At 36.2% G+C, this 24,858-nt stretch overlaps 5 protein-coding genes across 13 annotated transcripts; 2 read left to right on the top strand and 3 right to left on the bottom strand.

The window, feature by feature from the left end:
• Positions 1 to 46: 46 nt before the first annotated feature.
• On the bottom strand, positions 47 to 2,770 carry LOC105692105 (ornithine decarboxylase-like). The gene is made up of 8 exons (XM_012411102.2): positions 2,618 to 2,770; positions 2,325 to 2,530; positions 2,147 to 2,223; positions 1,910 to 2,082; positions 1,456 to 1,756; positions 1,112 to 1,351; positions 831 to 1,039; positions 47 to 225 (listed from the first exon to the last, which is right to left on the bottom strand). Exons 2-8 carry the CDS (start codon positions 2,497 to 2,499, stop codon positions 153 to 155), a joined length of 1,248 nt encoding a protein of 415 aa, XP_012266525.2. The 5' UTR covers positions 2,500 to 2,530; positions 2,618 to 2,770; the 3' UTR covers positions 47 to 152.
• A 1,359-nt stretch (positions 2,771 to 4,129) lies between these two features.
• LOC105692104 (serine/threonine-protein phosphatase 2A 65 kDa regulatory subunit A alpha isoform) lies at positions 4,130 to 8,952 on the top strand. 4 transcript variants are annotated; one of them, XM_020855872.2, is made up of 10 exons: positions 4,130 to 4,393; positions 5,225 to 5,416; positions 5,526 to 5,745; positions 5,860 to 6,029; positions 6,534 to 6,689; positions 6,842 to 7,113; positions 7,202 to 7,396; positions 7,511 to 7,754; positions 7,854 to 8,097; positions 8,640 to 8,952. In XM_020855872.2, exons 1-10 carry the CDS (start codon positions 4,310 to 4,312, stop codon positions 8,642 to 8,644), a joined length of 1,782 nt encoding a protein of 593 aa, XP_020711531.1. In that variant the 5' UTR covers positions 4,130 to 4,309; the 3' UTR covers positions 8,645 to 8,952. The 4 variants fall into 4 exon arrangements, with proteins under 4 accessions (XP_020711531.1, XP_012266523.1, XP_012266522.1 ...); XM_012411099.3 differs by having other exon boundaries at positions 4,132 to 4,393; positions 8,645 to 8,952; XM_025747176.2 differs by having other exon boundaries at positions 4,302 to 4,393; positions 5,860 to 6,020; positions 8,645 to 8,952.
• Positions 8,953 to 10,386: 1,434 nt separating this feature from the next.
• LOC105692075 lies at positions 10,387 to 16,907 on the bottom strand. 5 transcript variants are annotated; one of them, XM_048649797.1, is made up of 10 exons: positions 16,890 to 16,907; positions 15,649 to 15,828; positions 15,292 to 15,531; positions 14,900 to 15,139; positions 14,622 to 14,717; positions 14,286 to 14,560; positions 13,894 to 13,992; positions 13,494 to 13,758; positions 13,101 to 13,345; positions 10,387 to 12,987 (listed from the first exon to the last, which is right to left on the bottom strand). In XM_048649797.1, the coding sequence occupies exons 1-10, from the start codon at positions 16,890 to 16,892 to the stop codon at positions 12,840 to 12,842; spliced, it is 1,791 nt and encodes a 596-aa protein (XP_048505754.1). In that variant the 5' UTR covers positions 16,893 to 16,907; the 3' UTR covers positions 10,387 to 12,839. The 5 variants fall into 5 exon arrangements, with proteins under 5 accessions (XP_048505754.1, XP_012266455.1, XP_012266458.1 ...); XM_012411032.3 differs by lacking the exon at positions 16,890 to 16,907 and adding an exon at positions 16,456 to 16,874; XM_012411035.3 differs by lacking the exon at positions 16,890 to 16,907 and adding an exon at positions 16,572 to 16,874.
• Positions 16,908 to 16,994: 87 nt separating this feature from the next.
• Positions 16,995 to 19,271, top strand: LOC105692076 (thioredoxin-related transmembrane protein 2 homolog). The gene is made up of 5 exons (XM_012411037.3): positions 16,995 to 17,274; positions 17,540 to 17,720; positions 17,828 to 18,014; positions 18,104 to 18,299; positions 18,387 to 19,271. The coding sequence occupies exons 1-5, from the start codon at positions 17,131 to 17,133 to the stop codon at positions 18,483 to 18,485; spliced, it is 807 nt and encodes a 268-aa protein (XP_012266460.1). The 5' UTR covers positions 16,995 to 17,130; the 3' UTR covers positions 18,486 to 19,271.
• LOC105692074 (probable ATP-dependent RNA helicase kurz) lies at positions 19,028 to 24,766 on the bottom strand. Of its 2 annotated transcripts, XM_012411030.3 has the most exons (16): positions 24,557 to 24,766; positions 24,235 to 24,414; positions 23,870 to 24,142; positions 23,119 to 23,697; positions 22,676 to 23,027; positions 22,359 to 22,590; positions 22,025 to 22,205; positions 21,664 to 21,896; positions 21,324 to 21,547; positions 20,997 to 21,242; positions 20,695 to 20,884; positions 20,441 to 20,581; positions 20,167 to 20,370; positions 19,853 to 20,071; positions 19,667 to 19,764; positions 19,028 to 19,552 (listed from the first exon to the last, which is right to left on the bottom strand). In XM_012411030.3, exons 1-16 carry the CDS (start codon positions 24,629 to 24,631, stop codon positions 19,476 to 19,478), a joined length of 3,504 nt encoding a protein of 1,167 aa, XP_012266453.2. In that variant the 5' UTR covers positions 24,632 to 24,766; the 3' UTR covers positions 19,028 to 19,475. The 2 variants fall into 2 exon arrangements, with proteins under 2 accessions (XP_012266453.2, XP_048505748.1); XM_048649791.1 differs by lacking the exons at positions 24,235 to 24,414; positions 24,557 to 24,766 and having other exon boundaries at positions 23,908 to 24,102.
• Positions 24,767 to 24,858: the final 92 nt, after the last annotated feature.

Below are 24,858 nucleotides of genomic sequence, written 5' to 3'. Positions count from 1 at the left end.
GTTACTTGCTAAGTGGATAACATAAACATATTGAAACCCATCGTAATTTTTCGATAAACGTTTTTATTACAGTAGATACATTGTTCTTAATTAGTCAATTGGAACGACGTGGTGCCGAATATTATATATATTTTATAAATCGCAGATATTTTTCAGTCCCTCTTTCTTCCATCGATCATTTTACCTTCCTCTGAAATCAGCTCGAGGTCCCGGCAAAAAGATTTCCTGTGGAAGAAAACACATTTAGGGCATTCTAGGTCGAACGCGCTACTTTTTCAAAAATATTTTGTGAACTTGATGAAACTCTTTCGACCATTCTTTTACATTTCTGCCCCGATCGACCCGTCAAACAAATGACTAAAATTACGTAATCGATGGGATTTTTTCCATATTTTCACGTGAAATTGTCCACTTTCTTCTAAACAAGATGCATGATCACGAAAACACGTCTTGGAAATTTCAATTTCGATTTTCTCAAAATTTTACACGTATAAAAATTCATTAAAATTTTTACAATATAGTTCATCCTCTCTACTCTAACCCTGTAAGTTTCAAAATGGGCTGGGAATCCGTTGCATTTCAAAATCTATTTGTCGTACCAAAATGTAGTAAAAAACCGAACTTGAGGGTCGTTTTTTTGGTCGAATTATTTATTTTTTACTTCAATAAGTGGTCTGACCATGATTTCTGATATCCCTCAAGACGTCGAAAAACTTTTATCAAGTTTAAAAAATATTTTCGAATAAGTGGCCCGTTTGACGTGAAATGCCCAATTTACCGAATACTCTAGGTTTAGTTACAAGTACGTCGGTCTCAAATCAAACTCGTACCATTTTTTTTCAGTAATAAAAGGGTGAACGACAGGAGGAAAAATCCCATTGAAAGTTCCTGCCAAACAAATGGTGTAGGCCCCCATGTCCGACCATACAACCCAATCGCCGACGTTCATTTCAGGAAAATCACAATCACGGACTACGACGTCGTAACTGTCACATGTGGGGCCCCAAAACGTAGATGGATACGTTTTCTCGCTCGCCGGCTGAAGATCAAAGAGATCAATACGTTGATCAATTCGTAGGAAATGAATGCTGCAGGAAAAAATTGTAGTCACCTTATTTAGAGGAACGGGTATCCGGATTGTTATGTCCAAGAGGCTTTCGATAAAGGAGCCGTAAGTACCATCGTTAACGTAGTACATGATTCTAGTGCCATTTTTTTCTTCAACAGTTCTCTTCCCGTGAATTAAACAGGCGAGAGTAAAAGCTGATGATACGTAGTATCTTCCCGGTTCGCTGATTACTTTTATCGAAGGATCTACTTCGTTGAGGAACTCGTTAATCGCATCCGCAAACTGCGCTAGACGAAATGCACGGATATAAACATTACTTTTTACTACCGAAGAGATTCCCTTTTTCCATCTCGAGAAAACTCATCTGTCGATTCCACGTGTATTACCATATCAATGGGATGATTCGTCTCCCCGGGAAATCCTCCACCGATGTCAATGATCTCGGCATTCTTGAAACCAAGGGCCTTCGCGTAATTTATTAGGTCCAATGATATTTTCATTCCTCGAATATACGCCGCCGTTTCGCCGCACAGGCTTCCCACGTGAAAACTGAACCCGTGGACTTCAAGTCCGAGATCCTTTGCCCGCCTTATGAGCTTAGGAGCTTCGATCGTAGGATCACAACCACATTTAGACCCGAGAGAAGTTGCAACCTTCAATGCATCGCAGCGAAAGCGAATCATAATTCTATGGATTGAGAAAAATAAATTGCGGTGTGATTAGTTTGCCGTTAAATCACAGAGTAGGAGAAATATAGGATAATGATGATGCCATAACTAGTATTATTCTGATCGCAGGATGGCGATTGGTTTGATTGATAGATTTTTGAAGTACACCCACTGTGCCTCGGGGAAGATACTTTTGATCTTGCATAATTCGGAGTCGCTGTCGACTGCGAGTATCTTGACTCCAACTTTCCTGGCGTATTTTATGTGGGAATTTGGTTTCATCGTATTGGCAAAAATTATACGTTCGCCGCACACTCCGGTAGAAAGGACTTGCTCGATTTCGTACTAAAAGAAAAAGTTCACAAAAGAATAAAAAATTTTAACTACGATAAATGTTGCAAAATTTCACCTTCGAGGCACAGTCAAAACTTGCGCCCAGAGCAGCCAAAGTCCTGATGACCGTTGAATCCGGATTACATTTTACCGCTGCAATTACGGATTAATTGATGTGAAGTCATCCCCGAACATAGGTGCTTATTGCATTCGAAAAATAGAGCCTAAATCATTCACTCGAATTGAGAACTCACCAAAGTGTGGTTTGACCCTAGGCATTTTTGAAAGCCAAGTCTTGTGCTTGTTTATAATGTCACCAATATCAAGAACGTAAAAAGCGTCTTCTTGATCATCAAATTTTATTATTTCGTTGATAATATCGATACTGGTTTTCCCGTTATCGACGATTTTAACAGCTCCAAAATTCATGTTTGAATTGAATTGAATGTGAGACACCGTCCTAAAAAAACAATCGATGTTTAATTTTGCTTTCACAGCAATATCAAGCCGACTTATGTGCTGCAAGGGACGCAAAATGAATCCATACGTGTTACGATGCGAAACGCAAAAACTCGATTGCTCGCAAGAAATATGCTTGTATCACTGCGTGAGTACTACCATGATATTTCTCGATTACTTCTCACCTTCTAATGGTTTTTTTGCTATGCTATTGAAATATCACAGCCCCGGTGCTAAAAAATGTATCTATGTAGATAAGATACCATGATACGATAACATCTAGATTTTTATGATAATATATGTTGGAGTACCAACAATGCAACGCAAGAGAATACATCATTCTAGAAGCAAAATGACACCAGCTGCCCTAAACTCACATGCGGCATTGCCTATGGAAAACTTTTGGACTCATCATTATCACTAAAATAAGGATCGATATTCTGTTGTAAACATCGAACAGCAAACGGGGAAAATTCTAATTGCACATGTTAAAAATTTGCATTGATGTGGGGATTGTTTCAGTACGAGTATTAGCGACAAAATTTGAAATTATGAATCTTCAGAATGACTAAATTTTCCAGATACTGTATGTGACGACGTCTCACTTAAAAAAACCATGAGCACCTTGATTTGACCTTCATGAAGTTATTTGATAAAATATTTATTGCCCTAGATCGATTAAAACCAATTACTCATGGTAAATAATATAAGAATATTATACTCAAGTGGGCGATATCTGAACGGAACAACAAGATTTCAAAATGACAACAGGTTTACAAACGGATAGATTACACGATTCAATAAAGATTTGCAGTAATGTAATCTGTTTTACTAATATTATTTCTACATTCCTACGATTACTATGAAAATAATTTTTCTTCATTTATTTTCTCAGAAAGAGTAAACTAAAGATTGTAGATAATTCTCAGAAGGCAAGCGGGTAGAGTGAGGCCGGTTGAAGTACCGATTTATAATTCATGTTAGTTATGTGATGAATTCGAAAATTTTGCATCCAATAATATACATACACTTATAACGAGAAGATGAAAAATTTACAAATTATTAAACTAATGTGTAATTTCAGGGGAAGAATTCAGGGTTTGTGTTATTTCTGGATTTTTGGACGAATCCCATGAAGAATATCGTTTACGGGAGGGATACAGAAGTCCTCAAACACGACCAATTATTAGAAAATTTCTTGTCGGTAATCATTTATTGAAATCACCGAAATATAATAAACTTAGTTAAACTTAGTTAAACAAGTGGTTATTCTTGAACCATTTAAGGCAGATTCCTTAAGTAGTCTGTGGCAGATAATTATGGCTCTAAGGGTCAGTACCCTGATGTGTTCAGAATTTTGATCCAGTCACAGATTAAATTCCGCTGAAATCTGAAATAAATATCCTAAGACATTTCTTCAGAGCTAGAAGGGTTGAATGATAAGTGGTATCATGAAGGGTGGTATTCGCGGTTCGTTGCCACGTTTGCCGCTACTTCTAAAAACTAGAAGCTAGAATATCTCTAGCTAGTTAGTTCGATCCACGCCATCTACGCGCAGTTTCTAAAATTGTTAAGTGATTCATGGAGTCGCGGAGTAGTCTCTGGCCGATGAAGTAATTAAAAAATTCCGTTAATTATGTTTCACCTTGTGTAAAATAATTGACGTTATCGAACCCTGCGAGACGATTATCACCGTATTATTAGTTAAACTTATCAAATATCGTGTATAGCTGGTTTTGATACGTAAGCACAGATTTGTTAAAAGTGTGACTACAGCAAAATGGCAGCGAGCGACTCTACCACCGACGACAGCCTCTACCCAATTGCTGTTTTGATCGATGAATTGAAAAATGAGGATGTTCAGGTATTATTCCATCGAACTTTAGGCATGTCTTAATTCACTCGATCAAATTTATCTTTTCCGATGGCCTCTAATAACCAAGATTTTTCATATACGACGAGATCCGGAATCAGTTACAACTATTCGAAAATGTACCAACCTCGCGTTTTCCCAAACATCATCATAGATAGAATAATTGGTTTCCTAAATATAGAATCAATTTGTTCTCGTCATCACTAACGCCATTTGGACCATATACATGTTCTACACACTCATAACTAAGAGTTGAAAAATCATATTTTCATGTTAAGCAGAAACCAACTCATACGATTGAATTGGACCGATGGACCTCTTGATCTGATAATTAGTTTGTTACATTTCCTCTGTCTGCCACGGTCAGAACATTTGTATTACAAATATTCTCCAATACTTTTTCCATACCTGATCAGGCAATTTCAGATCATTGAAGAGAGATTATTTACAGTAGATGCGTGTCATATAACTGATACGTATGATGCGCAAACATATAGCCTTCAAACATTCACTGTTTTCTTATTCCTACCGACAGAGTTAATAAAACACTACTACCAGAATCCTCAGGGATATCTTACATCAGAAAGTTATAGATATTGTTGCTCACCTAATTAAATATGTCAGGATAAAATGACATTGTTCAGTCAAATTATTGTCCCATTTTACCGGACTCTGACACTCGTATCTATGAATTTTTTTTAGCCTAATCCAAAACCAAGCTAGTAACATTACAGTTGAAACTCCTGGAGACAATATTTGATACAACCTTTGTCTTTGATGCAACATGACTGATTTTCATAACAATGATCTGAATTCTTGCAGCTGCGCTTAAACTCAATCAAGAAACTCTCGACTATCGCTCTTGCACTTGGTGTAGAACGTACACGTAGTGAGTTGATCCCATTCTTGACAGAAACAATCTATGACGAGGATGAAGTGCTCTTGGCACTTGCTGAACAGCTCGGAACATTCACTCCTCTTGTGGGAGGCCCAGAGTTTGTACACTGTCTTTTAGTGAGTACTTTGCAATTATTTAACATCAACATCTCCATTCGCATATTGCTGTAAATGTATATCATCAACATTGGTTGTTATCGATCATCAAATGAATGATATTCTTTAGCCACCACTAGAGTCACTAGCAACGGTAGAAGAGACAGTTGTACGTGACAAGGCAGTAGAGTCACTGCGCAACATTGCAAGCCAACATACTCCAGCAGATTTAGAGGCATACTTTGTACGTTTGGTTCAACGTCTCGCTGCTGGTGACTGGTTCACATCCCGAACATCAGCATGTGGCCTGTTTAGCGTATGTTACACTCGTGTCAGTCCTGCTATCAAAGGTAGGCAAGCTATGGCGAAAATAGCAAATAGTTATTGTATTTTTTCAACCAGGTATTTAACTATCCAGGTTTGATGTAACGTGAATCTAATATACACTGCGATATTTCTTGCAGCGGAATTGAGGAATCACTTCCGTAATTTGTGCCAGGATGACACCCCTATGGTTCGACGATCAGCGGCATCAAAATTGGGTGAATTTGCAAAAGTCGTTGAAGTTGAATACTTGAAATCAGACCTGATACCCATGTTCGTCATCCTCGCCCAAGATGAACAGGCAAGTTCGGTTCGTTGATTATCCATTATTTTCCACTCTTTCAAGCTACAAGCCCCTTACCACAATTTAGAGCCAGGAATATATGCTATGAGTTTTATCGTTATTACAACGCTCCACATCTCACAATTTCAAACTTTGAATTTTGTACAGACTGCTTGTTGGCACAGTGCTATCATGTATGTCAGTAATGTTGCCAATAGTGTTATGCCAACATTTAAAACCGTGATAATTTGATTTAAGAAGCGCACCTATGTTATTTTACTCAGTCAAAAGGTTTCTTCACAAAAGAGATATGCTCTGGTTTCTTTTGAAAAATTCAAGTATGTATCAATTAAAGTATCTGCCATCTATTGCTAGTAATCTATCATACTTTTTTGAAAAATTCATTTAGATAGTATACATTTTGGCAACATCATTGTTATCCTCACGTGTCGCCAAACTCCGCTTGTCACTAATCATATAAACTAGGGAGTACTGGGTAATGAGTGTATGGTGTGATATTTATTTGTTTAGGATTCTGTACGTTTACTGGCCGTCGAAGCTTGTGTTAGTATCGCCACTTTGTTACAACAAGAAGACGTAGAACAGCTGGTTATGCCAACGCTTCGTCGATGCACAGGCGACACATCCTGGCGAGTCCGGTACATGGTTGCCGACAAATTTACTGACGTAAATATGCAACCGAATTTATAATAGTTTCCATCATAATTCACTCAGTAATAATTCGTTCAATTTGACTCAGTCGATTCTATGACATACCGTTATTCCACTCATCGTCAGTCGTCTCTGTGCATCAATCTAAGATTTTGGTGTAATTTTAGCTTCAAAAAGCAGTCGGTCAAGAGATCACAAAAACCGATCTTGTCCCAGCTTTCCAAGCACTACTCAAGGATACAGAGGCAGAAGTCAGAGCGGCTGCTGCCAATAAAGTCCGCGATTTTTGCCAAAATTTGGACCAATTAAACCAGGAATCAATCATTATGACCAACGTCTTACCCTATGTGAAAGAATTGGTCGCAGATCCCAATCAACATGTAAAATCTGCTCTCGCCAGTGTTATCATGGGCCTGAGCCCCATTCTTGGAAAGCACAAGTTAGTGAAATTAGCCTTCTTGCTTCCAATAGTGTTGCACATGTGCAGATTATGAATCTTATTTAATGAAGTATTTTTTTTTTTCCAGTACAATTGAACATTTATTACCATTATTCTTATCACAATTGAAGGATGAATGTCCTGAAGTGCGTCTCAATATCATTAGCAATTTGGATTGTGTCAATGAAGTAATTGGTATTCAACAACTTTCACAATCATTACTTCCAGCGATAGTTGAATTAGCAGAAGACTCGAAATGGCGAGTACGTCTAGCGATTATTGAGTAAGTACTATAGAGGAAAAGCGTAATTTGTTTGAAAAAATTTCAGTACCATTTTTATATCTGAAAGATTGTACTGTTGCGCACATGTAAATAATCACATTCATTACCCCAAAGATACATGCCCTTATTGGCTGGACAACTGGGTGTTGAGTTCTTCGATGAAAAACTCAACTCGCTATGTATGACTTGGTTAGTAGATCACGTGTATGCTATCCGTGAGGCTGCTACTCTTAATCTCAAAAAACTTGTTGAGAAGTTTGGACCGGAATGGGCCCAAAATACCGTCATCCCCAAAGTCCTCGCCATGTCGAGAGATCAGAATTACCTGCACAGAATGACTTGTCTATTCTGTATTAACGTATGTATAATTTGTACTAATTTTTCATTCGTTTAATTGATGTGGTTGAAACACCGATCAAACTTTAAAATATAAAAATTATCTTATATTGATGAATAGGTGTTAGCAGAGGTCTGTGGTCCGGATATAACGACCAAAGTAATGTTACCAACAGTTTTGGCAATGGCAAATGATAATGTAGCCAATGTCAGGTTTAACGTTGCAAAAACTCTTCAACGTATCGGGCCTTATCTCGAAGCAAGCGCAGTTCAGAGTCAAGTTAAACCTGTCCTCGACAAACTAAATACAGATAGTGATGTAGACGTCAAGTATTTTGCCTCCGAAGCTATTGCTGGTATCGCAGGTAAACTCTGATTTAGTTGTTACCGTATTTTACCCTACCAATGTCACAGTTACGCGTATATGTTTCTGAAACTAGAATAGTTTTCTACTCTGTGAAATGTTCATTGCAACATGTAGAATTTCAGACAACGTGAAACAGTCGAGCAAACTATCCAGACAGTTGATGAAATGTGCCTATGACAGTCAACATTGTGAACATTCGTCGCGATCGGATGAAAAAATCATTAACCTAGTATCTTCATCATAGTGTTTTGGAACTAAATCATAAAAAGTAGTGAATTGTATCCATGAATGAAGTAGATAAATCGCGTTTTTTGATTTAAATTGATGGAGCTATAAATTTTATGTAGTAACATGAAATTAAATCAGGAGTTTATGTTCTACGTTTCGCTTCCACATCGATTTTTGTTGCCAACGAATCGTCCGTCTCGTCTTCAAATTCACTTCAAACTCACTTAGCTTCGAGATTTGAAAAATGAACTTCACTTGTGTAGAAATAAGAATTTTATGCAACATGTCATTGATTCATCCCCTTTTTTTCAGCGTAGGTTGAACCGGAGGATAGCATTTACTACTTACTCACAAATTGATCGACAAAAACTTCACAATTTATACTGAAATCTACTTGATAATGAATATTATGATTTGAAGAAAAAGTAAGCAACAAGCATCAACAAAATTTTAAACTAGCGATAACCTTGAACAGCAAACAAGTTCCATTGTATTTGTATGTCTATAGTATGCTGATTATTGAGCATTCGATATAATTGGAATCATGTAACTCCTATACATAAGATAATGTCTAAACGAATAATAAATAAAGCGAATGACTCGGAATCATTCCTAAACTTAAAAATCGACTGTTTAACTGAAACATAATCCAATACGTTTTTGAACATCCTAGGTTCCAATTTCTTTCAATTTTATACCACCTCTCGATGCACAAACCTTGGCATTTCCAGTTCGCTCTATTTTAACATGCGCAAGTATCACTGCTCTTAACACACGATTCATTTGCGACTATTTCCAGCTTCAAGGTGCAATTTCATGTCGACGTTTGACGCAGATTTTTAAGCGTCAACTGTAGCCACGAGCTATTATTTCGACAGTAGCGCCATCAGAATGGATAATCATTATCCATTCATCATTATTATCTGTGATCATAATCATATATTTTTTCTCATTTATTCCGATTTTTTTCGAATTTTTTTGCGATTTTTAAAAATATTTTTCATTTGTGCCGGCCCTGGGTGGGTGCGGGCCCCTGAAATTGATTGTACGGCACTATTTTTAGGCTCCGCTCCTTTTCTCTAAGCTCCGCCCATCGCGAGTACAGCTAGCGCCATGTGGCGGAATTTTCGTGAACTAAAATCCCAAGTTTCTTGCCCCTTGACGTCAGGCCATGTATTGCGGGTCGGAGTTGTATTTCCTGTAATGCGGGTGCATCTATTATCAGGCGCAAAACGCAAAAGTTTTGACTCGTCTCCGCGGCTAGAACTTGAAAGTTTTGACTTGTCTTCGTAACTGAAATGCAAAAGTATTGACTTCCACTGAGATGAAAATGGAAAAGTATTGACTTTCCTCCGAAGCCAAGACGCAAAAGTTTTGACTTTCCTCTGCGGCTAAAACGCAAAAGTATTGACTTTCACCGAGACGAAAATGGAAAAGTATTGACTTTCCTCCGAAGCCAAAACGCAAAAGTTTTGACTTTCCTCTGCGGCTAAAACGCAAAAGTATTGACTTTCACCGAGACGAAAATGGAAAAGTATTGACTCTCCTCCGAAGCCAAAACGCAAAAGTTTTGACTTTTTCTCCGAGCGCCTGATAATAGATGCACCCGCATTACAGGAAATACAACTCCGACCCGCAATACATGGCCTGACGTCAAGGGGCAAGAAACTTGGGATTTTAGTTCACGAAAATTCCGCCACATGGCGCTAGCTGTACTCGCGATGGGCGGAGCTTAGAGAAAAGGAGCGGAGCCTAAAAATAGTGCCGTACAATCAATTTCAGGGGCCCGCACCCACCCAGGGCCGGCACAAATGAAAAATATTTTTAAAAATCGCAAAAAAATTCGAAAAAAATCGGAATAAATGAGGAAAAATATATGATTATGATCACAGATAATAATGATGAATGGATGATGATTATCCATTCCGATAGCGCTATTGTCGAAATAATAGCTCGTGACTAGTTGACGCTTAAAAATCTACGTCAAACGTCGACATGAAATTGCACCTTTACAGTTACCTAAACAGGGAACATGAGGAAAATAAAAATTTTCACAACATTTTTGTTTGATATTACACATTTATTTGAGGATAGTATTGTCAGGCTTATAGATCCGGCAATATCACAGCTTAACAACGATACAATTTCTTTCTCTCACTAAAATATATTTACATTGTACATTGATATTTCCAACGACTCGATACACCGCGTTTCATTGTCAACTCTTTTTAAGTTTCTCCGCAGGATATCCTGAACAAGCCAAATGCTAAAATTCGGGGAAAATTTTTATAACCGCCATAACTGTGATTCTCATATTTCTATTGCATAGGATGCTTCGATATTCTAGTCTCTCTGAATCGTAGCTAACTATAAGAAATTGTATTGAAATTACTAAGATTCTATTTGAACAGTTGTCATTGAAGTCATATAGGTACTACATAACGTTTTTTTACCTTTATTTTTATCATTTATACTTATTTTCTTTTTAATTCTTTCTCTTTTCTTGTAACAGAGATCTGATTTGTGCATATTTATGTCTTACTTCCAGTGTTATTTTCCGCAAATCACTCATTGTTAGCTTCGACAGAATAGTACGGACACTGAGTTTATGTCATCCATTACTATACTAGATACAGTTCACTAATTTGAACTCGTATGCGCCGCCAGAATATGCAATTTTTATCAGTTTCTATTAATACTAGAATTCTGTATAGAAAACATAAAATAACGTTATAACTTACATATCTATCCTATTTACATTGACATCGTAAAATAACGTATTTATATTCTTGGGGGTAACTTTGAATAAAGCCAAACGTCACATGGATCATTGCAAATATAGTCCGACAGTTTTTTGAGACAAATAAACAATGGAATACAGTACAATCGAACCAAGTAATAACAATAGATAAATTTTTATCCAACCATACATAGGCATGAATGAGTATATGAAGCATAAATTTAGCAATTCAAGAATCACTCTCTACCATTATAATTGAATATTGAAATTTTCTCCTGTGTTTAACATTCAGTGATTCTTGATCTCCTATATCTGTTACACAAATAAAATAATTGAATAAATGTGTATGATCAAAAATCAGTGGCTCATAATACGATATTCTACACAGTCATCAGAACTGTCAACCGTCTACTTTAATCCTCATTTTTTATCTACTTATTTTTATCTAGTTATTTTATAAGGGCTAAATATTGGTTATCGATTTTACACCTTATCCTTGATGAAAAGTGCACCTTAACAACTACCGTGGACAAACATCAAACACTGCTAAAATTATGCACGACCTGAAACTCCATAAAATACTGTAGTAATTACTTGGTTAATTATCATGAAGTCCGAAATGCGTTTTAAAAAAATGTGTTCTACCAATTGTTCCTTGGTAATCCATTGATCTAAAACACTAGACTATTATAAGTTAATAACTACTGTGATTGACTATCAATAACAACTATTTTTGTTTATAATCCTCTGTATTATTACATCTAAAATCATTTTCGTGATCGTAGATGTTCAATGCTAAACTCATTTCGGATTATCTACGATCGGAATTCATTCACGATGTGGTTTGAAACTAACAACTATCCCAATGCTCTTCCACTCACATTGAGTCGGATCTTACAAGTACGTAAAATAAATTGCGTAGTAATATATTTTGAAAAAAATGTTCATTCAAGATTAAACGAAAAATTTGCTCAACTGCATCGCCTTATACTCCACGTATTTCATGGAGAGAAAGGAGGAACAGGCTGAGGCACGTTCATAAAAATTATTATTCATATTCAAAATTGAGATTGAAATAATATGCGAAAGTATGAAACGATGAAGCCTGCTACCGTATTAAAATACTCTTCAAGGAATAAGTCTGACTTTTAACAAATTTTTGAACAGCCATTTTGATATACACGCGTGCTAATTAACTGTTCCTTGGTAATTTCTGTTACGGATATTTTAAAAATTTTATAATGCTGAAATGATTGAAGTGAGTAGTTCGCAAAGAATGCTCATATAGGCTGTTTAAACTTCAATGATGGAAAAGTTGACAATTTTGTTCTCATACCTTATAGTCATTGTGATTCGAGACTAATCAATTTTAGATTATTCATTTATACTTAGGAATTAATGGAAACAATTTAATTTCATACAACATTATACTTTGTAGAAAAAATAGGATTATGCAACTGATGGATATAGCAATCATTGGATAAACGATCCGTAGGTAATTTAAATTCGAAGTATTATTCGTTGCGGAATTAAACCTTTACAGTCAGCAGTACAAGTAGAATGAAATCTAGAATTGTACCAGTAACAAATGTATATCATAAATGAATCAAAATGGAGATCCAAATCTTTGTAGGGCTTGTCTGCAATTTTTTTTTTTGTTTTTTTTTGTCTTTTTTTATGTGAAAATAGTTTCATTTTGAATGCAACTTAGATAGCACCAGAATAAAGAGGTGATGTTCGCGTAGTTTCGAAAACGAAATCAAGCTATTTCCTCATATAGTAATACCTTCTTGTTTTGGCGCATCGGTAGAGATGTGTAAACTGATTGTTGTTACCTGGCTATTATTATCCGCCGTATTAATTTTCAAAGATGATATTTTGGCACGCTGATACGCAACGACGGTATTCAAACCCAGAAATCTGTAAGAGAATCATTCGAACCTCTTGGTAATATAAAAATTTCACTCATTGACATTTCAGCAACCAAAACTAAGGAACACGTAGAATCGGTTAAATATAATTGAATAACTCACCTGATACAAACGTAAATGATTAATAAAGCGGTACCGGCAGCCAACATTCTGATAATCGGCCCTTCCACAAGTTGGATGAGAACCCACACACCGTAAGATGAAGCCACCATGACACTAACTATGGCAATAGAATGTAACCACTCATGTAACGTCCATCCATTCTGCCAGTCCAATCTGTTGGCTCGTTCTACGTTGTATTTCGTTCCGCAAACTTTACATGCTAGACTATCAGCATCCATCGAACTCTGCAAATAATTCCCCATGAATTTAGTTCTTTCATTGTAAAGATATCTAATGTCGACGTCGTTTCCACACTTCGTCTGATGAATTACGCTGAAGACATTCAGAGACGTCTGATTAGTTTTTTCATTTTTAGTACGAAATAAGGCCAACCTCAACTAGCCAACGTCGCAAGCAGTCGTGATGTACAGCGCTAACATCGCCTCTGCATTGACAAGGTTGTATCAATGGACCTGCATCTTGTCTGTCAATGTCGTAACAGATCCAGCAGTCTTTTCCTCCGATAGACGTGCCATCCGTTTCCGATTTTGCGAATTCACTTCTCTCCTGTAGCTCGATTTCTTTCAGAGGTTTTGATTGCTCCAAGTCCAATTTTTTTAATATTCTCTTCGGATTTAAAATCCATAACTGTTCCGGGCTAGGAATAAAACATATACAGTTTGTGAAAAGATAATAACAATATACTAAAACCCAAAAAAATACTTTTTGAATAAACTTTTGGCAAATAACTAACATTAATTCACACCTACGCAGTAAAAACATTAGTACTTACCTCATACAATTCCATAAGACACACGGAAACCATAATGCAACACCAACTTCGATGATACGGAACACAATATCATGCCAATTCCTGCTGTGCAACGGAACTCTGAAACAATCATCAACACGGATAAGTCAGAGCAAGGTAGATACTAACTAAACCTGAATAACGAGATTTTATTTCAGTCGAGTCTAAATAATAATAATAACGCACTCTCGAATAAGTAAGTTCCAATCATTCGAGATTATCACCAAAACTTATCACAAGTCACGTAAGACTGAGATTAATAAACAAAAAAAAGTATCGTACATCAAGTATCTTAATATTGTGGGCATTGAATACCTTAAAATGCCAGATTTCAATTGCTAAGTAGGAATAATGAATGATGATTAAAAACTCACTTTGTTTTCCAAAATTCACTGAGTGTTTCACTGAACAGAAATCCTACGACGATAAACAGCATGACAGCCTGGGATAGTAAACCAAACCTGGACTGATGGAGTTGCGAAGTATTGACTTGTTGGTGAATATTCACAGTATCGGCCGATGGTGTTGGAATTGGTTCGAATAACTTAGCAGTTACCGGATCTTCTTCAGTCAATTGAGGGTCATCTGGAGTGCGACTATTGGTGGCGATTGAAATGACGTGATGTTCATTCAAAAACCCACCTCGTACCTGAAAGACAACAAATTTTTTTATTACGTATACACAGCATTACAATGAGTAAGATACTAACCTTGAAGAATACTTCAACGCCATAGATGAGGAAGAAGATCACAACAACGAAAAGCAATACTGCGTAACAACCATTGAAGATGTGCATGTAAAAAGTCTGAAAAAATAAGGATATCAATTATACCTTCAACTTTTATAATATGTATCGAAAAAAGTACTTTACACAAAAAAATATTCCAAACATATCTGGAAACAGGAAAATTTTGAGACGCTGGAGATATTGAACATCTAATAGTTTAGAGTTTACTTTGCTCCAAACATTAATAAAGTTTAACGTACCTGATCTACTTGCTCATACATTTGTGTAGTCACAAACTCAGCTAAGAGCAAAGAATATGTGATCAAATTGAAGACGACGAACCCAAGAAAAGATTTTGATAAAAACTGTGGCTTCTCCCAACGTATGTCTCTGAGATGAAATACCTCTGCCCAAAAGCATACGATCAAAGATGAGCTACTGAGCAGGAGCGGATAGTAAGCGGACAATAAACTGCGAGACCATCCTTCCTTGAAAGTATTCTACCGAAACAAACATGAGGAATAGAACTAAATTAAAAAGACCTTTCAATCATCCAATTCAATAAAAAAGATCAACAAGTATCTTATTTTTATCCATTTAAACGTCAGTTGACTATGACATTATAAAGTTGATAACCTGATACGTCTCTTACCGGTGATGTAAAGTAAGCTCCCCGAATCATAGATGCAAGAAACACAACGAAGTACAAAACCTTCTGTGTGGTAACTCTACAAGCTCGTAGAAATGAGGGTGCCTTCATTCTTTGCCACTCGGCAACAATGCACATCACTAATTGTACCAAACACACAAACGCCAAAACGAAGAATATCGTAGCGAATGCTATGTAGTAACTTAGATTTGGCACATGACATTCTGATCCATCGAATTGAATCTAAAGGTGACAGAGTAATGTTAAAAATAAGAACAAAAAAATATGCAATATTCAAATGAATAGATGATTATGCTTCGCCATGTTATCTTTCAAACGTAGAATTTAATGATGCCTTACCTCACAGAGGCACGTGCCGTTGTGGCACTCACCATGACCAGAACAATTGTCAATACCACAAGTATTGTTCCAGGCCATCATACCGAACTTGACCAGCAATGAAAGCGGATTTTGAGTACTCAGTGCAATCACACGTTCCATGATCACGGACCCTAAAGTGGACTGCACAAGTGCAGTCCCCTAAAAATACCAGAATGTTTAGAAACATAATTTATGTTACATGAATTCAATTCCAAATATACAAAATATTTGTCAAGTATGTTCAAAATCAATTACATAGAATTTTTTTTACATATCGGTATGTAGTATGAAATACTTTGCTTTGTACCCCGCAGAGACATCATGAACAATGGAGCTACAATCACCATGCACGCAATACAAATAAAACAGTATGATACAGGGCATCTGACTCTGAATTATGAAATATAATTCAATAGATATGTAACTATATAGCTTAAATAAGAATATTGTTTCAAAAGAGATCTGAATGACACTATCTGCGAATCGTTGAAAATTCTGGTAACAAATAATCCCAGCATACATTGATAACCGTGAGTTTTTATCATTTGGACAAAGATCATTATTTCGGTTTTGGGTGATCATTTCTCATTAATAAAAGATGTAGAGTTTCTTTATTGATTAAATTAAGACGAAACATAAATATATGAAGCGTGATCATCATGGTAGTGGTAAAAACCAAAGATGGGATGCCGAAACAGATTAGAAGCAGGGAACTGATTCATCCAAATTGTGTTTGAAACTGAAAATACGACTGATTTCAATTTCACAAAATAAATTTTGACCTACTTTGAGTTCGTGGATCTCTACATTGCCTTGGTACTAATTTTCTTACTGCTGCTCACAAAATATTCGATTGCATAAGCAGAATAACGTGAACCATAGAGAATATACTTTAATAATACTTTTGTTTTTATAGCGTATGAGGACAATGGTGCATCCTGAGTGCACACGTACCCGTAGACACAATTAAATTTTTACAGTACCATTAATCAGCTGTACGGCTGAGCTCGAATAACAAACCACCACTTTTTGCTGAAGGGGATAAGCGAAACTGATAAATCAATTTTTATGAAACTCGGACAAGATGTTATTAACAAACAAAAAAGAAAAAAATTAATTGACATTCGCTGAAACCACTACAATCTTCGCGACGTAATTCTTTAAGCTTTACTACTGACGGCCTTCACTACTGACGATACGATAATTCTCACAAGCCAAACCATTGAATATAAGTAGAACCAACTACGGCTCCAAATTAGCGGTTCATCTACATATCAGTGCCTCCATCTCTCTTCCACGAATCCATATACTCAGCCTCTTTCCGTTCTACTGTTGTGAAGATTTAGGTTTTACTATCGATCGCTTATCACATTCCTTATCATTCTGTTATCAACTATAGCAGATTAGCGGATCATAACCTCCGTCCTGTATGAAAATCAAAGTTCATCAGCATCAACAAGAATGTCGTTTAAAAAAGACTTGCACTTGTTAATAAAACCATATTATTTAGTAAACACAATAATCAGTCTCTCTTATATTGTTGCAAAACGAGTACCAGCAGTGTGTAATTATTTATTCCTCCAAAATGAATGTGAATTAAATGGGGTATGTGTCACTAACTTATTTTAATTGGCTCAGCTAATCATGAAAATGAATCATTTCTTCATCCTCGGAATCACCCAGAGTTGCTCTATGGACAACTCCAAATAAAAAAATGAGAATGAGTCCGAAGTTAGAAAAATACACAATATTCAAACAATGAAATACTTGAGAACACTCTTGATGCAGGATCTTCAATTATGCTCCAAAAATTTTATTATTTAAAAAACATTACATCATTTCCATGTACCATTTTCTTTTGCATTTTCAGAGGGAAACTGAAATACTGTTTTTTCTGATGATTGTAATAATGATCAGAACACGCAAGGCAGGCAGCGTAACTATGATAAATTATTTATCGGCCAGTTTTATTTATGCAAAAATCGCAAATTTGATTCTCTGGTTTTACGCTGATGTTAGAATGGGAATAATATTTGGAATAATCTTTATTCGTACGTAATGACCTCTTTGTAAAACATTTCAATGATTATTACAGTTACATTCATATCCGTTTAAAGGAACAAGTGGTCATAACAGTAATTTTTGGATTTCTCTACAGTCTGCGGACTAGTATTGCCAGAACCAACTTATCAGGGTCCAGAAAATGTGATATATTTGCGAGGAGCTACCGGATTACAGGAAGAACTTCAACGTGACAATAGAGTTACTTGGCTGATAGCATTCTATACAGTCTGGAATCCAGCCTGTGTCAATTTTGCTCCAATATTTTCACAGATATCTGCTGAGTATGTGTATTTTTTGATTCACCTATGTATAAATTCTTGTACCATTGATTTTGATTATTCAAGAAAGTGACATAACATTTATGTTACAGATATGGTTTGGAAAATTTAAAGTTTGGAAAAGTCGATATTGGTAGATATCCAGATGCAGGAGCCAAGTATAATATAAGCGACTCAAGCATGAGTCGTCAACTGCCAAGCTTGATACTTTTCAAAGAGGGTAGAGAAATACAAAGACGTCCACATGCAGATCACAGAGGCAAACTGATAAAGTTCCTATTTTCTTCGGTGAGTACAACGGAGATATTCTTTTGATGATAGTACAGTCAGCTTTTTCATATGATAAGCTATGAATCATTTTTTCAAATATTTCAGGACAATATTAAAGCAGCTTTTGATCTCAATAACATTTACAAAGAGTGCAAAAACACTCCACTAAAACGGCGAGACAAAAAACCACTGAAGGAAGAATAATTTATTATTCTGAAGTTCACCGCAAAATGAACTAGCAAAAAACTATTTACAATTATATACATCATCATAAACAAGTTTAGTTTATATCCGAGCTTTGCAGCTTTTCCTTCTATTCATCTTCTTATGACGGCTCATTGGTATGGACTTAGGTAAGATGTATTTTGATCCATGAATCTCAATAGTCTAGCATTGCAGTCAGAAAGTCATGTTGAATAAGAAAATTGGTAAGATATATCCCCATGTTAGTCATTTTCATTCTACTCAAAGTATTTATACATATATTAGATACGTAGTACGTACATGTAGAAAGATATTTACATCAAAATATCTAATGAAGTTAACCAAGTGGTCAGATTATGTATTGGAACGGTTTTGTGTGCTACAGATCCGTTATGCTTCGTAAACTATGTTCTATTGATTCGTGATATTAATTAGACAACATCGTATGATTCGGCTATGATGCTACTGAGAGTTGACAAATTGTTCTTGATATTAGCAGATAATTCAGTAGGCCTAGGAGAACTAAAATATTTAAGAAGATATGCTTTTGTCAAGTTATTTATTCATTTCATCATGAAGTATTGCAATATGATGACTCTGGGTTTGAAACCAAAAGTAGTGCAATTGCTAGGCACATTTAGTTTTAAGAAATTAAAGTTTTTAAACAAATTTTGTTGACAATGGTATATTACAATAAAATTGTATAGCCACAAAGACCTTTGTAGATCGACACTTTCGATATATTCCTTTTGAGAATGTTGTAAATAAATTACATAAATAATTGTACGCTAATTGATTTCCAATACACCATTCTTGGCTACAACGGATGTCACAAAAAATAGTAGCTATACTATTTTCCAAAAATAGGGGACACGTTGTTTAGATTATTACTACGGTAAGGTTTTTTTTTTATTCATCCGCTTATTTACTCACGGCTTCATTTATTAGCTGAAATATTCTTTACAATATAATTCGTGCCCTCCAAATGGTTCACACTGGTGGCCAAAGTAGTGCAACCTCACTCCGCGCTGATTCAGGTAGCCACAGTTGGTACGCACATAGCAGAACTGAAAATTATGTCGAGGATTAATCTGAGGAGTAGTTTATTGAGGAAAGATAATAAACCGCGTTGATATTCGCCACTCATTCCGTTAACGTTTCGAAGAAATAGAGATACATACATTTAGAATCAGTGTCCCACATCTCCTCTAGCTTCTCCTTTGACGTAACTTGATTCGCAAGTAGCACTTTTGTGATGGCTTCGGTTCGAGGCAATAATCTATCATAACATGAATATAACATAAAAACTAATACTGTCGACCGATAGCTATTTTCACCTCTACTCCAAGAAAGAAATGTCAACTCACTTGGCCCAAGTCTTGTTCATTGTGGAAGGTGTTGAGAGTAGTAAGGGAGTAAAACGTTTTAATTTTGGGCAAATTTCACCCTCTAAGAAAAATCGAGCAAACCATTTAACTCCTTCGAGAGAATTTGGGTATTCCGTTTCAATAATTGGCAGCTCCCACCCACCACGCCCAAATGTTCCCGTTACATGACACATGACTTTTCCCGATTTTTGATCATATCTGCAATTGGCGTGAACATGATCATGAGGAATCCAGTACATTTTTAGTTAAATAATTTTTCATAAAATGCAAGAATGAATTTTAATCACACTTACCGGGGTAATGGGTCACTTAAAGGCTCACTTAGATGGCACAGAGAAGAGGCGAACTTTGGCAACCATTCTGGTTGTATAGCTGTGATACCTCGCATATAAATTTTGTTCGTTTCATAAACTTCCTGATACACTACCCATTCAGGGCAGGTTTTTTTAAGTACCGAGGACGAATGCATAAATACCGGATCTTCCATTTCCAAACATCTAAAATGTAATTGAAACATTATTGAAGCTATTACAGATATGTTGTGGATCAAGCTGTACCGGGCCAAACCTGTATGCGTATTTCCATTTTGCTTTATCCTGGTCTTCCTTGATTTCATCTGGAGAAACTTTGCGTGCGATCTGGTCAGCCATCCCAGAGAGTAAAATTTGTCTAAGCAGTCTGGCTTGTGTATCCGTTGGAGGAGCCATTCTTTGGTGAAATTGCAAGAGAATTTGAATAATATTATCGCGGTGAAAATTAATCACCAGTCAGTCACTTGAAAATTTCTAAGTTCCTAAGTAATCTATGAAATAGAGACGAACCTTGGATCAACAGTCAAATCCAGACCTGGTATGTTCAGGACAATTTCGTTGGTTAGCTGTTGCCGTAATTTTCTGATTTCTGTTAAAGCCTTATGCCGGAGTCCATGCTCCTCAGAAAACTTGACCATTGTTCCCTTTGATCCGGCATATTCGGCCCCTCCAACGGCTCGAATCAACACCATTGGATCACCTGAAATCAAATTTTATAAAATAGCATGAAAGAATACCATTCTATGGTAGGTTGAACCTCTTGATCAAAAATAATAGTAATATGACATCAACTCCTCAAAGTTTCAACATACCTAAAAGTAGACTATTTCCAGTCCCTGCCCAACTACGACGTGTCGAAGTCCACTGATTTTTAGTGGAGCCGTCTTTTGAATTGGACTCAATCATTACTTCTTGTACAGACAGGGCAGCCACCAAACACACTGTATACTGTAACAGGTTGTGCTGCTGCGACAGTGCCAGCATTTTTCCATAGCGAGGTGCTACAGGGAATGCTGCAATGCTGTAGCCAAGAGGCGTCACCTTTGCACAGTATTGGTCTACAAAGTATGCATCATCAGTGATGAAGACCATCTATTTTTATGGAATTTTATACAGTAAATTTCTGAATCATCACTCACTTTCTTTGGGAGTTGCAGACTGCTCCAGAGCTCCAAGTATGCAGAGGCGCTTTTCGGCAGACTTCAGTTGCAATATATCCGGCGATGATGGAAATGGAAAATTCACAACCTTGTCTATATTCATTACTTTCATTTGCAGCAACAGATCATCTACTGGCTTCCTTTGTATTTCGGGTACAGCAAACTGTTCAAACTGATCATTGAAAACTGCCGAAGAATATAATCTATAGAAAATGACATAATTTCAACATTATTGGAAAATCATCTGCTATAATTTTAATGTCAATAAGATTCCATTGATCATTATAAAGCGAAAACTATGTAGTTTTTCAATTATTACCTGTAACAATGACCCGGTCCAGTTCTACCAGCACGTCCAGCCCTTTGGTTAGCTGCAGCTTTGCTAGCGTAACATACTTGAAAAGCGTTAACGCCAGTCACTTTGTCATACATTCTGGTTTTGCAGCGACCGCTGTCTACGACATATTTAACGTTAGGAATTGTGAGGGAAGTTTCAGCGACATTTGTTGATACAACACATAATCGGCAACCTTCCAGAGGTGGCTCGAACACCTAACAGACAAAAAACAACATTCATAAAGCGAAATGAATAAAAAAACATCAGCAAATCTGAATGGGAAAATAGAATTTCAGTTCAATTTATGATATAAGAAAAGAAACGTGATAGAATTCAATCGCACCTTAGCTTGCTTGTAACTTGGAAGTAAGGAATATAGCGGTAAGACCCATAATGGTTGCGTGCATGATGAGTCCATGAGATTCTTCACATCTTCATCGTCACTTTCATCTTCTTCTCCATCTTCATTTTCTTCTGCGTCTAACAAATCTCCTTCTGTGTCATCTGGAGGTGTTATATCATAGCTGTAAAATTATTTAATCAACTGAACCGTCTTATCAAGTAGTCGGGTAATTTGAAATGGCTTGCAAGGTTGTTAGCACGATCTACGATAGCATTGAGTTTGGGTGAAACTGTATGGAGGAAGATAAAGTGATGAATTATACCAATGTGCTTACTTATCAAGATTAAGTTCAGGAAGTTTTATTTCCTTCGTTTTCTTTTTATTTTTTCTAGCATTTCGTGCGACTCGATCCATATCCAAATCTTCATCGGACTCGCCGTTATTGCTATTTGTTTCCTCTGCTTTTTCCTTTTGTTTTACTTCTTGTTGTTTCAGGAGAAGTTTTCTATTTCTGATTGGAAATGCTTTACGTAGCTTACGCACTACCGTGTTTACTTCTTGTTGCCCTGATAAAAAAAAAAGTAATAAACCAAGAAAAATGTAATTTTCCAAACTAATTAAAAGGTTGATCAAAATTACACAATAATGTACCTGTTAGGAATATAAGAATGCCACCATCTGGCAACTGAGTGTGAATTTTAACAGCTTTATACAAAGCATCTTTAACATAATTTTGACTAGTTCTCTTATTGAAGTGTATAGTTACAGGAAACTGTCTGGATTCTACTTTGATAACTGGTGGCTTTATTTTGAAGAGTCTAGGATTCTCTGTAAAGTCTTCGATACGTAGAGTGGCTGACATGATGATCAGTTTCAGAGGATTATTCCTTTTGTTCCGTAGAGGAACAATTCGGGATAATAAACCAATTAAAATATCCGTGTAGACACTCCTTTCATGAGCTTCATCCAGAATAATAACCGAATACTTATTAAGAAGAAAATCCTAAACCGTATTATCAATTAGATCACATCTCATTTGGGCAAGATCTTTACTGAGGCAGTTCACTGGGTGTATTTTCATTTTAAATACTTACGCTTTGAATTTCTTTCAGTAATACACCATCGGTCATGAATTTAATTTTTGTTTCAGGAGTGGTGTTACCCTCAAATCGAATAAGATATGAAACTTCATTACTGGTAAGATTCATTTCTTCTGCTACACGTTTGCTCATAGATATTGCAGCGACTCTTCTTGGTTCTGTGACTCCGATCATTTTGTCTTTAGCATATCCAGCTTCATAGAGGAATTGTGGCACTTGAGTTGTTTTACCACTTCCTGTTTCACCTGCTATAATTACAACTGGATTGTAATTTATAGTTTCCATGACCAATTGTTCCTCAGCCAGTATGGGGAGCTTCAATCTGGCAGCTTGAATCTCTGGTTTACGATCTAAAGTGATAAAAACAGCTGGTGTTCGCTTCACTGGTTCATTTGAAATTGAATTTTCTTCATTTTTTTGGATTTCATCATTAGATTTCTTAGATTTTGGGTCGATGATTACGACAGTTTCATTGGTAGATTGTTCATTTTTTAGATCATTATCATCTGGATCAATGTCAATTTTACTATTGCTGATGTCGCTTTCATCGTCACTTTCGCTATCACTAGATTCCTGTTAAAGTCAATCGTAAAATGATATTAGATCATTTCATGACAGTTAGAATCGGTTGATTGAGATGACAAACATTTTGAACTTATGGTAGAATTTGTACACGAGATCAGAGGCCTGATACTAGTAATTCTAAAATTACAGATGAGTTTTTTATAACACAGAGCTCACTTACATCAATGCCAACAACATTAGGATCAAGTTGCGTCTCACTTGTATTGTTTGTTCCAAGAAGAGATAGTCTAGCTTTTTTGGCCCCCTTGATAGCATTCACGACAATCTGATCTTGATCAGGTTCAGACTTGACAACCTTTGGTTTGAGTCCTTTTTCTACTTCTTGAAAATGTCGTTTCAAACCTTTAGTTTGTATATTAGCCAGAGTCATATATTGTTTGAGTTCATCATCAGATGCTTGTACTTTTGCTAGTTTTTCTAACAGTGTTGCTCTCTGAATGAACAAAAAGTAACAGTACGATGAAATTCAAAATCAATTTATTGATATTTAGTAGATAAAGATCAATGTTAACTACATCAACATACATTGGCCTTTTTTTGTTTGCGATCGACAACTTTCTCCAATTCTTTTCTGCGTTTTTTGGATAGTAAACGAGTGACTGCAACCTTCTTGTCTTTGGACTTAGTTTTCCTTTTCTCACTCGGAATGACCAAGGCATTACACTGATCATAATCTTCATTTCGAGCTCCAATATCAATTATTATCTGTAAAGAGTAATTCATTTAATTTTACAAATTGACGGTCAATTTTTTTTTTCTTTGGACCTTAGAACTTGTTCTAGGATCATGTTTCCTATGTCACTCTTTCAAATGTAACACAATGTGTCATTGCTAGTCTGCATCTTACCCCTTTGGTTGCAGAATTGTCAATTTCTACATTTGTGGTCTTTCGTGCCTTCCAATTATAGCCCTTCTTACTCATGACGAGAAATCTGAATGAGTGGCTGGTTTAAATTACAATGAAATTGATTTTTAGGGACTACTATGAGAATCTCACATCACTCAGGTTATATTTTGATACCTCGTCCACCGATCACCACGTGCAGATGCAGTAGTGTGTACTTACACACCTATATACGTACGTATACGTACACACTGTCTAACACATTTTAGGTGACAGTTTTGGCGCTAGCGTCACAATGCTAATAA

The sequence above is a fragment of the Athalia rosae genome, chromosome 2, assembly GCF_917208135.1.
Source record: "Athalia rosae chromosome 2, iyAthRosa1.1, whole genome shotgun sequence".
Taxonomy (NCBI): Eukaryota; Metazoa; Arthropoda; class Insecta; order Hymenoptera; family Athaliidae; genus Athalia; species Athalia rosae.
The sequence above is the reverse complement of the archived record's forward strand: the minus strand, read 5'-3'. Positions and strand labels throughout refer to the sequence as shown.